At 42.8% G+C, this 12,628-nt stretch overlaps 1 protein-coding gene across 2 annotated transcripts in view; it reads right to left on the minus strand.

Moving 5' to 3' along the window:
* Nucleotides 1-518: 518 nt before the first annotated feature.
* Nucleotides 519-12,628, minus strand: part of SLC6A9 (solute carrier family 6 member 9) — a 42,300-nt gene continuing 30,190 nt past the window's right edge. For both annotated transcript variants that reach the window (XM_053470086.1, XM_053470087.1), the window contains 12 exons: nucleotides 10,710-10,866; nucleotides 10,005-10,136; nucleotides 9,214-9,487; nucleotides 6,389-6,521; nucleotides 5,308-5,442; nucleotides 4,566-4,669; nucleotides 3,864-4,101; nucleotides 3,348-3,482; nucleotides 2,687-2,786; nucleotides 2,190-2,290; nucleotides 1,634-1,804; nucleotides 519-1,379 (listed from right to left, as the gene is read on the minus strand). In XM_053470086.1, the coding sequence (XP_053326061.1) occupies nucleotides 1,170-1,379; nucleotides 1,634-1,804; nucleotides 2,190-2,290; nucleotides 2,687-2,786; nucleotides 3,348-3,482; nucleotides 3,864-4,101; nucleotides 4,566-4,669; nucleotides 5,308-5,442; nucleotides 6,389-6,521; nucleotides 9,214-9,487; nucleotides 10,005-10,136; nucleotides 10,710-10,866 (1,890 nt within the window). In that variant the 3' untranslated portion in view covers nucleotides 519-1,169. The remainder of the gene's footprint in view (nucleotides 1,380-1,633; nucleotides 1,805-2,189; nucleotides 2,291-2,686; nucleotides 2,787-3,347; nucleotides 3,483-3,863; nucleotides 4,102-4,565; nucleotides 4,670-5,307; nucleotides 5,443-6,388; nucleotides 6,522-9,213; nucleotides 9,488-10,004; nucleotides 10,137-10,709; nucleotides 10,867-12,628) is intronic.

A 12,628-nucleotide genomic window follows, 5' to 3' on the forward strand; every position in this document is an offset into this window, starting at 1 on the left:
TGTTGGTTCAGAATGGCTAAAGGTCTTAAATTCCACAAAATATTTCTTGCTGGCGCCGGCAGGCTGTACACACACTTTACAGATACGAAGGAAAGACTTAATAACCCCGGTACACGGCATTTAGAAAATGGTCAGGACATTACTGACGCGTGCAGAATTCATCTTGAATGGGAATAAAATCATTAACTTGCATGTAAGAAGCAGAGTTTAAGGGGACTTATTGGACGGCAATGTAAAGAGCAAAGTGGGAGAGCCGCAGAGAGCGCGCGATAACCAGGAGGTGCTGCGGTATCCTTTCTCATCAGGATACAGGACTTCATATGGAGCACCAGCGCCTAACTATTCAGGAATGCCTTTTCTCTCCTGGTAACACACGACATTCCGTAAGACAACACAGAGTAGCAGACTTAATCCATGGAGCGGGAAAGAGGTCCACTTTTCCATACGTTATGTCAGTTACCGAGTAAGCAGATGAGTGAGTCTTGCTCCACATGGTGTCCACTTTGCTTCCCGTTGGGTTCCTTAAGTAAATAAGATCCTGTTTTTATATTTTCTTTGTCCTTGGCACAGTAAAAAAAATGTCCTAATGCTTCAGGTGCTGAGGGCACCCTATCTTGCCTCAGCACTTGGCTCAGAAATGTCTAAGGAAGACAGATGCTGGTATGGATGCTCCTCACCACCCATCTAGGCTGGTTCAATACCAATATAAACTAAGGTTTTCTAGAAAAAAACAACACATGTAAACTAAACTTAGGGAAAAAAAAGTATATGAACTACTTATTTGAGATGAACTCGTGTCTCCTCTCTCCCCTACCATTTTTTCGCTCTTTTTTTGTTGCACTAAGGAGATACTAAAACATCATCCCACACAATAAAACCGCTGTCCTTGTAGTTGGGTTCTTGGGGAGAAGGAATGAAGACGACCCGACAGCGAGGATCTTCACTCAGCAGCTGGAGGTTTGAGTTTTTCTCTCCATTTAAACTGGAGTCGGTTAGAGTTTCTGTAGTATTCTGTCGAATGCTCTGGGGTGATGGGTCAGAAATGGATCAAAAGGAAGGTACATCTGGTCTGGATGATCACAAGAAGGTTAAAGTGGGTCGGGGGTACATATTCTCATCCATACTGCCACCAGTGACCTTGCCTTTCACCAGGTCCCTGCTGGAGCTTGCTACACTTTAGAGTCTTGGCTGTGCGCCTTCCCGTTGCTGCCCTGTACTGTTAGACTGACGTCCTCTTTCTTAGACTTCTCCGGATTGAGAGGATGCGCCTCTGGACTGTCCTCGCTCATGGCGCCGGAGATGGAAGCATAGCGGCCTATTCGGTGTTCCTGCAAGGCAGGGCCCCAGTCTTTGCTGGGCTTAACGGCGTTCTTCAACCTCTGAAATCACAAGAAACAGATGAGAATAACGGTGAGACGTCAGCGCTAAACAATCAGATTCAACGTATTATGGCTTTTTTTACGAGTAATAATAGATTGTAAGCTTCTGAACCAGTATGTTAATCTTATAGTATATTGTCAATCTATGTTATTGCTGTATTCTCTCCTATTGTAATAGTTCTGGGGAATCTACTAGCATCTTATAGTGTGACGTAGAATAGCTGTTTTTGAACTGTTTTCTCTCTTTTTCTCACCTGGAAAAACGTGTCCCCTTCAGAGCGCCAGATTTTGAAAGCTGCATAGCCGGGGATGCATATTACAGAAGACAGGGCCATGAGGAAGCCGATGGTGATGGCCCAGCTGGGGTAGACATAGTCGTTGTATGAAATTGGACGGTACTGAATTACAGTGAAGATCAGAATGAACTAAGAAAGAACGAGAGAAGAAGAAGACAAGAAGTCCTCATTACAGTTCACTAAACCAGATGTCTTGCGAATATCTTTTTTTGGCTCCTAAAGTTATTTTTCTCAGAAAGTACCCACTTATAGCTACAATATCCTACCAAACATTTTTAGGACTCTTTGGCCCATCTGCAATTACCCTACATGGTTCATGTACAACTAACAGAGACACTTCAATAACGAGTTTTTGCAGCCAACCTGAGAGTCTCCATCTTTAAAACACATTTCATTGAAACATTGAAGAAATAAATCTGCCCTTTCAACTATACAGCTAGATCTTGAGAGTTAAAGAGAGTCGAGAGACCTGAGACCTCTTTCCCTTGCCGTGAATAATGGTCTATAGACTTACAAATATAATGCCTGGGGAGATGAACCGCCAGCAGATCTGGAAGAATAGAGGAGGCTGGAATCCCAGCATCATCTCAATGTCTTTGAAGTAGTTCCTGTGGCCTGGTGAAGGAGAATCAGTGAGTATCGTCAGCACTTGAAATAATTTTGGAATATACTAGGAGAGGGCAGGCCGACCCTAACAGGACTCAATCTGAGCCGGGACCAAGCAAGACTCTATGAGCCTTCCCGTCAGCCATGCTGGAATCACCCAGCTATTCCTCACTATTTATGCTCCAATGTCCAACAGGAGGTGTGAGCTTATCGGAAGAACAATACTGGGAGGATATTTGGTGTAAATGATCCATTTTATCACTGTTGCAGACCTGCGCTTTATTCAATCTGCCTCTTTAGAGGAATTAGGTTAGAAGACATGCTTGGCTATGAAGGACTGCATTTAAAAGAGTGGATCCTTTAATTGTCACATGGCTATAGAGCCAACCGCACGCGGTCACTTACCGTAAATGTACATGATAGCCACGCACATAATACAGGATATGATGACCAGGGAGAAACTAGCAGCGTAGTTATCCATCAGCAACAACCAGTAAATCCCAGCCTGTGAGGGGGAAAGAGAAGCATTAAAAACATCACCCCCGTGGTTTGGACCACATGTTCTATAAGTAAACACAGGCCCAAAAAAGTCTTCAATGACTAGGTGGGTCCCGTCCGGTCATCACTATGTATCTCAGAAACTGTGATATTAGGGTTTCCTATAAAAAACAAATATATAAATTATATTAACATCCATAATAACTGCACCTTGTAATGTGGGGGTTCTGTGGTGGTCCACAGGGTTTGCAAGGGGTGAGTATTTAGTTCTAGATGCCCATTCCACGCTGTGCTTTAATTGTAAAGGTGCAAGAATGTGGAATGCAGTACAAATGCTAAGCACATGCATTATAGGCAACTATCTTTCTCCTGCACAGACAGTTCGCTCCAGTATCCAAAGGATCTAAAATGTGCAATCGCATGCTCTCTGCGACAAACGCGCAGTTAGTGAGCTCCCGACATATACTCACATGCCATATCGGTAATAATATAATTTGCAATTTAAAGGGAAACTATTTTTGATCTAGTCTACCATACCTGCAAAGAGGCGACATTTCACATTAATTACCTGGGTAGTGAGGGGGATTCCAAGGAGGAAACCAACGACAGCCACGCCAAGGGTCACACAGGTTTTCCAGCGTATGATCCATTCGTTTCCAATCTCATCCACAATTGCCGTGACCAAGGTCTCCAGTAAACAGAACTATAGTCGACGAAAACCCAGAACACTGATTAGATTAATGCTCCAGAACCATTTTCGGGGTTAAGAAACAATTTGTGTTCTATGGAAGCCGCTCCAAGAGTTTGAAAGTCATATTCCATGAACCTAACTTCTTAAAATCTTTTAAGGAAAACCTAATATTACAGCAGCTGCCCCTCGATCTGTATAACACACAAAGAGTGCAAAGGGGGAAAGCAGCTTCCCGCTGTAAACTAATATTTAAATTGTTATAAAGATAATTTAAGAAATAAACAGATCATGACATTTATTTTTGTAACATATTTTTAATTTGTTTTCGGTGCAGGAAGCAGCAGGTCCATTTTAGCTGATCTTACATTAGTTTTAAACTGAGTAAGTTAATACCTGAGTCCCGAGTCCAAGCAGAATGAGCATGAAGAAAAAGAGGATCGACCAAAGCGGTGATATGGGCAGCAGAGTCAGTGCCTCGGGATATGCCACGAATGCCAAGCCAGGGCCGTGGTCCGCCACGTCAGAAACATTTACTCCCAGGTGGTGAGCCATGAAGCCCAAGATGGAGAAGATAACGAAGCCGGCATAGACGCTGGTAGCACAGTTGGTGATACTGATAATTATACTGTCTCTGGAAATCAAGCAAGAGAAGAGTCTGATAAATACGTGTTTGTTACTTACTGGCAGGTGGGGCTGGAAGAAATAACCTTATTAGCATGTCCTTTCAAAATAATTCCCAGGAACCTAAGTCATCGACATTCAAAAATACTGTTCTAAGGGGTTCTTTTTTTATAATATTAATTAGAAAACATGCCGAAGGTATAATGTAGACTCCATGACTTGGATAAAGCATAATTAATTTAGCACAAGGACAAATTACGACAACGTCAACGCATGTCTTGTCTTTATCGTTACATTTATTCTGGTACACGTTTATCTACATTAATACGTTTGTTATTGATGAATAAATAATTATTAACAAAATATTTGCCAGTGTATATTTTCCATGACTCTTTCCAAATAATCACAACCCCCCCAAAAAAGATAATTGTATTATTGTAAAATAAAATAATAACGAATCCTCTTGGACCTCACCTGTAGCAGTTATTGTGGAATTTGTTGTAGGAAGCCATAGTGATGAGACCCCCCCAGGCGCAACCCAAAGAGTAGAAGATCTGTGAAGCGGCATCACCCCAAACCTACCCGAGAATAAGCAAAAAATACCAAGTTAAAGCAATAAACCAATAAAGTGCAAGTGATTATGGGTAATAACCAAATACACCTCTTATCATCAGAGAGGATCATGGATAAAAACCTAAGCCGCTCCGTCTCTTTGCATCCAGCACTCACCCTGATAAGAGCTTTTCAGCATTTATGATGCTTTTATTACATCTTTTTGGTCAAAAAATATATCTGAAGATGAATCAATCATATTGTCTCGTGTCCTATACCTTTTAATATAAACGAGCAATAATGTACCCTTTAAGAAAACTATCACTAGTTACAGATCACGTTAACAACAGATCAACATTATACAATTACTTATTAAAAATGTATATTTTTTGCATCTGTATCTGGGACATGACATATAAATTTACTTTATTTCAAAAGGAGAATACACATTACAGACTTAAAAGCATATTAAAAGCAAATGATCCTTTTATTCAAATACATTAAAATTAGAAATAAATATTATATTATTATTATTATTTATTGTTTTATAAAGCGCTGTTACAAGTAATATATAACAAGAGGTGAGGAGGGTCATGCTCAAAAGAGCTTACAATCTAGAGGGGATATATATTTGATCCGTCGATCATTTGTGCCTGAGACGTACCTTGGCTTCCAGGATCTTATCCCACTGAGGAGTGAGGTAATACATAATTCCGTTAACGGCTCCTTCCAGAGTGATGCCACGGATGAAGAGGATGGTGAGGACCACGTACGGGAAAGTAGCAGTGAAATAAACAACCTGTTGCATACGGGACCACGAGACAAGAAAGCACAGGTCAGAGACCGGGAGCAATGAAAAACGGACAAAAGAACTAACTCAACTTACACTCATTGTGATTCCACTCAATTGCTTTGCTATTTGATGTGGCTTGGGAGTGAGTGACACTTGTGTGTTTTGCGAGAGTTGTGTATCAGCTCCTTGACTTCACTATATATTACGAAGGTCCGTCCCTAGTGAGCTTCTGCTGAAGCTTGGCTGGCCCTGTATAATGCATTAAATTATGCATTCTGCAGGGCCACCTCCGCCATTCTACCTGAAACCTGTTGGTGTTGGCTCTTCATAATGAATAGTGAAGTGAGAGAGCTAACTGTCCTGCAAACTTTCCAGCTAACTCTCCCTATCAGTCTGACTCCTTAGTGACTTGCCGACCTGCCTCTGCTGAAAAGTTCGTCTTGTAGAACAGAACTGGGAAATGCTGCTTTGGCGAATAACCGGAAACGGTGGACGTCACCTAAGTGGTGTACTTGGTGCATCATTGGGTCTAGGAAAGAGATCCCCAGGGATATGGAGCATCTGTATATATATATATATGTATATATATAAATATATATATAAGATTCCAAAGGTCACCACATGACGAGCTTTAATTCCAAGAATATAACATTGCTTGCTAAGCAAACATTGACTTAACTTAAACCTACAGTCCTAATTTGCCTTAAGTGTCAATATTTAAGGACCTTCTATATTAATTATGCTTCTGAAAAACATCCTGGCAACTATTATTAGCTGAACAGCCTGAAAATACCGATCCTATTTACATAAAAAACGGTGCTTCTCTTCTGAAGACGTTTCAATGAGGTTGAGAATATTTTTTTGCTTGCATTATTTACATGAAACCTGTAGAGTGGGGTTTGTATATAAGGAGACCAAGCTAAATTAAAAAACGGTCAACAGAAGAACTCACCTTTCCAGAGGATTTCACGCCTCTTATGAGGCAAAGGAAGACCACGACCCATGACAAGCCAAGGCACCCCAGAAGAGGCAGCCGCACCTCGCCGAAATCTCCAATGTCCCCGGAGACCTGGAGCACATGCCGCCTGCAACACAATATGTATGGATTATCGGGGTGCCGCTGTATGTCCCCCCTCACACCCGACGTGATAAATCCAAAGACAGGTGGACATTCTACACAAAGATTTCACACATTTCCTGACGTAAAGTGGCCAGTTAATCCTCTATATCAATTACAGATGATGTATTATTTGTGTATTTATTTCGATATTTATATCTGATCAATCTCTACATAAATCTGTAATGATCAAGTACACTATAGAGGCTCAAGTGTCCAACTGTGGCCCCCTAGCTCTCGTAATCCTTTGCTCAGGTCTGAGGTTGACCGAAGAACATGGCGGCTTTAGTCACGCAATAGACTGGCTGGATGTGGTTGAACAGCCCTATAAAAGGCTTGGCAAAAACGACTCTCTCCTTTTTTGTTCAGCTACAACTCCCATTATGCTCAGCCACGATGTTCTGTTTAAGACATGTTGTTTAACTCCAAGCACTTTAAAAGAATTTCGTATTCCTGACTGCTCGGTGAGGAGCACTGGGTCCCCGGCACGCACCGGCCCTTGTGTTGTGCGCTATAGACAATGCCTTTAGCGTATGAGTTGAAGAGGTATTTCCTGAGCGCCTCTATGGCTGGCAGTCTGAAGCCTTTGTGGGTCCCGTCGTTACGTAATGCACTTATTTCCTCTCTCCAGGAAAGATTTGGCTTTGAAACTCCTTCCCCTGCGAGTGAATAGCTGGAGGAGTATATATTTTTAATTGCGGGAAATGCCACTAAATAACGACTCAATTGCAGAGAGCCGTACCGCGCACGGCCGCGAACCAGCATTTATCAAAAGTGGCACAACAGAGACCCCTACGAACACTACCCGACACCAAGATTCATATTGATCACTTCCAACAAAAGATCCCTCTAGCCAGTAAGAATATGTGACGGACGTTTAAAAAGATACACAGCGAGCAGCTAATAAGAAGGGTGACTGGTGCATTATGGGTTAATGATGGTGCATTACGGGATACTATGTTAAAGAGTCCAAGAGAGAGGAAATGTATTATTAGCAGCGGCATATTGGAAGCCCCCGCAATGCATATGATCGGGGGGAGCTGTCACAAGGCACGGTAGATGTCTCTATTCATGTATCTACAGTCCCAGCTAGGTCTGTGTCTCAGCTCTTGGTCCCACTTTTTTGGGCCGCACACAGGCAAAAATGGACTTCTCCGTGATGTGACATCTTATCCCGTACGCAGCCTTTCCCATGGTGCACAGTATGGAAGCACCAAGACGAATCGGTGGTAGTCAGTATGACGAGGCCCCCTGTCTGCTGTAGAACGTAGTGCAGGAGCCAAAACCAAGATGGGGGACGTGGCAGGGAATAGGCTATTTTGGCTGGGACTGGCAGGGTAGAAGAATATAGAAGAAGTGGAGGGCTCTGAGGCTGGGAGAAGGGGATTATGGCTGGGGTGGTTATGCAGGGGATGTAGAAGAGGATTAAGTCTGGTTAATGGGAAAGGGGATTTGGGCTATGCATTTGGGTATAATGAGGAATTATGGAGGGCAGGGGTGATTGTGGCAGGAGTAGTGGTGCTCATTCGAACAGGGGGTAGTTATGTTTCTGTGCTAATGGAGACTGCCACATTTAGAACTCTATGAACATTTATGTAATTGTTCTCCGTAAATAGGACACACGGTATATTTACTTTACCCATTAACTCTAGTATAAGCAAATGCAAGTGGCTGCAGCCATAGAATACTTGCTATTGTTATTAGTTTAGGAAGAGTTCCTGGACTGACAGAGATACAGAGAATAACACCTTATCTCTGGCATCTTTCATTAGCGCTGTCAGCTGCTGGACGTGGCGCCAGTGGATTAGGACAATAGCACAATAAGCATTCAGCCTGCGGGCTGCCGGGGGGCCAGTGACTTTATAATACAGCTGGGTGTGAGCGTGCGCTGCCAAGTACAATGCAAGGAAGCTCTGTGCAAAATCAGGTTTATTTTAATGTGAATTACGCACCATGGCCCACATTAATATATTCTAATGGGTGAAAAGGGGACATAAAGCTTCTTCAACTAGTCTGCCCAGCTTTATTTGTATGGCGTCAGTCCAACTATAAAGATGGAACCTGCAATCCAGAGGCATAAGGAGCCAATCAGCAGCAGGAAAGGGTTCCTATTGAAATCAATGGGAGCACTTTCTGAGCATACATGCAGATGGTGTGCACATGCCCTGCAAGCCCAGGTGACGGGGGAGGCAGGGAACAAAAGGCAAACGCATATAGGGGGTTTCTGCAGAATCCCTTCAAGCCTTTGAAAAGGAGGCACACAAAATGTAAAGGGGACGCTCAGCTATCATTTGCATGAAGGTGTATATGATGGCTTAAGTACCCCTTCCAAACAAAAGTCTTAACTTACCTGCTGATGCCCACATCTGCCTGCCCTTCTATGCAGAAGCCTTTCTCCGACATTACAGAAGACGGCTGTGTCCACATCCAACAGAGGTGTATGGACCCAGCCGGCCCCGGTAATGTCAGAAACTGGCTTCTAAAGACATAAGCAGGGAAAAGTTTGTATATTCATTTTGTGTGAAAAAAAGTTTAAAATAATTTTAATCCCTACCAGTGCTTTCTACTCTCTTAATGGACCAGTAGGAATAGCAGGTGCTGTAGCATGGATATAGCAGTATAAATGTAAAAGGCCAGAGGTGGCTACCCTTTATAAGTACCTCCAGTACTCCTCACTGGGGCTGGTTCTCTTAAAGGTTTGGTTAATCCCAGATGTGAAGTTGAAGAGGTCCTGGTGTGTTGTGAGGTTGACGGACACGTTGGAGGAAGGGCTGAGGACACCGGCACAGTTATTTGTGTTCCATGGGTTGTTGCAGTAGGTCCATGGCAGAATCCGGTTCATGGACAGAAAGAAGTAGTAAAACGCAATGCAAATCACCACGTTGTAATAAATACCAATATACGTGGAGACTACCATCATGCCGTAGCCTATACCTGTAAGGGGAGAGAACAGATCTTTCACCTAGAGACCTTGCTTGGTTAAACAGGATATAAATCGGGCAGCTGTGTCATTTCCGTACAATATAGCATCATAAAAAGTAGCCAACGGTATCATATTGCATGCAGTTAACACACACCTTGCAAAAAGACAATGCAATCTTCAATACAACATACATGGAACTTTCTTGTTATGTTCACTGGAAGCTAAGCATTTAATGGGTGAAGGCCACGGGGAGAGTGGAACTGATAAATATGTAAAGTAACAATGATAGAAACACCTGCTGGTTGTAACAGCGTTTACAGCAGAAGTAAAGATTTGTCACCATTTCAGGTACCATCAGCTCAAGCAGGTGGGGGAAACAATAACTGGAATTCAGACCTTCCGCTGTGCTGATCTGTAGACCGCTTACCATGTTTGATTCCAGAACCCTAGTACACTGATACAGACTAACTTTGTATCATTCAAATTTGAATGACCCTTAAAGGCTGGACTCGGGATCAGCAAACATACCTTTAAACACCGGGCTAACCTTCCACACACCAAGACACCCTTGACTTGCAAACTGCCCAAAGGACAGCTCCATGAAGAAGAGGGGGATGCCGCAGAATACCAGCATGATAAAATATGGAAACATGAATGCCCCTGCATGAAAGGAAACAAAACAAAATGCTTAAACATATTTATTTCATGTATGTAATATTAACTATAACCGCAGAAACAAAATTTCATAAGGTTCAGTTTGCCTACAGAACAGTCCAGGCTAGAACTGAGTACTTGGCCTTTCCAGAACACTAGTGGAAAAAGAGTAAGACAGAGCAAACACACTTTACATGGCAGTGGCATAAATATAGAATATAAAGAGCATAAAACAAACAAAAAAAACGAGGCCTAGGGCTAAAGTGTAGGAATAAAAGAAAATACTTTTCAACCCAAGAACATGAAACAGGACAAAAACAGAAGTGCCAATTTAATTCAGTTCTGGTCCCAGTGATTCATTCATCACACAGAATGTTTGGTATATTGTTCTAGGGGGAACAATGCAGCAATGTCCTGAGCTATTGAATGTAACACAAACATGAGTCTAAGTTGTGCTGCTCGCCCCTCTACAACAATAGCCTGCGTGACCCAGATGCCGCTCCAGTCTGAGGCCAAGCCGACGAACACACATAGTCATTTCTGCCCCACTGCTATGGTAAAGTTACGGCTTACTCCTACCTCCCCCATTCCTGTAGCAGAGATACGGGAACCTCCAAACATTCCCCAATCCCACGGCATAGCCGACACTGGTCAGCACAAACTCAATCTGGTTTCCCCAGTTGCCTCGTTTCAAGTTCTCGTCTTTCTTTGTTGCCTCCCCGGGCACGGCACCGTTCTGCAAAAACAACAAAACGTGAAGGTTAGTAACGCCGCCCCTGATCACGACGGTATCTCTCTGTTACTATGTATCACAAATGGTCTCCAAAGCCTCAAGAACATACAAGATGTTATGAAGACATGGTCACGTGTTGTGTAACATAAATGACTGGTGAAGAATCGTTACGTAAAGTATTGTTTACCCAATCCGGTGCAAAGAGGGGCAATCATTTTTACCACTTTAAGCAGCTGTAGAAGCACTTTTTAACATCACGAGGCCACACATACTGTTTTGTTGTTCTTTTCATAAAATAAAGGGATATTTTAAGCAACCGGTCTGCATTTTTTCAGTTATGAATAAAGTTAAAGTAGGGATTTAGCCCTAAGAGTATCCCGTCCCCAAACCCCGCCAGCAAATGATTGTACATAACGTTACGGGGTGTGGAGCGGCACTGGCTCTCTGCTCTCGTCAAGAAATGGTTGCCGGCATGAGCAGCCCAGGAAGGGCAGAGACTGCTGGGATTTACACAAAGCATCTGTAACAAGAGGTCTGTCTCAGTCTACACACAAAGCCCGCTCTGTTCTTCCCCTGTCTCTTCACATTCCGGGCACAACATGAGGCTAGCATGGGAGGTCTCAGACCTATCCCCCCTTACCTTGTCTACTCTCCGTGGACACGGGAGACATGGCAACTTGGCAGCAACACACTCGAAAATGCAAGTGGTCATTTTCCGGAGGGGGGAGAACAAATTTCACTTATGCCCCTTATATTATTGTATCCACAAAGCCAGTCATCCTCCGTCACAAGTGGTTTGTTAAATTTCAACACAATAACTTTTTATATCCGTGGTAGCATCCCACGGTCTGGTATTTCAAAGAGTGCTTGGCTTATGATGTTAGAAGTTTAATTGAAATGTGTCGCAGCTTTTATTTATAAGAACAACCAAGAGACTACAACTGATTATAGATATAAAAGGAGATCAAATTAATTAGACATTGATGGTGACGCTTAAAAGCTAAGAAAACAAGAATTACCAGTGCAGTTTAAGTTATTCACTGTGTAATATATGTGTAATATATGTGTAACACATGTGTAATGTATGTGTAATAAATGTGTAATACATGTGTAATGCATGTGTGATATAATGTCCTATTGGCTCTGATTTTTTTTTAACCCACAGGAAGATGGTAACCAGGCAGGAGGCGGCAGGAGGCGGCAGCAGATGCTCATGGCATGAGTTAAGTCAGGTCAAGTAAAGAATGGTCACTAATTACAATGAGGTATGGACTGGGCACCAGGGAAAGTGGAAGCTGCCAAGTCCCTACGGCAGAATTTTCACAAGAATAAATGTCTCTATAGCCGTTTTATCTACAGTCGAGGGCACATCCGGGGAACACTCGGAAAACATTAAGCAGAAAAAGAAAGGTACATGGAGAGGCAGTGCCTTTGGTTAAAGCCGGCGTGTATAACCGGAGTCTCGTAGGGAGTATTCGCACAGATAATGCCATTTGATCTCTTAGAGGGTCCGGGTCACACAAATAAAACCCAACTCACTGAACGCACTAAATAGTGCAACTAGCTGTACCCACATCATGGCATTTCTGACTGGGACCGATCTATCCAACCTAAACCTCCGCAAACCATTGTAAGCCTTCTAGGACTTCTAGTTGGACAACCAGCTTCAAACAAAAATAGCATTTAAAAAGTACGTGTAGATTGATGATCCCATAACTGTATGTGCCAAGAATTCCAGGTACTATCAATGTGTAGGAATTTCAAA

Source organism: Spea bombifrons, chromosome 6 (genome assembly GCF_027358695.1).
Source record: "Spea bombifrons isolate aSpeBom1 chromosome 6, aSpeBom1.2.pri, whole genome shotgun sequence".
Classification (NCBI taxonomy): Eukaryota; Metazoa; Chordata; class Amphibia; order Anura; family Pelobatidae; genus Spea; species Spea bombifrons.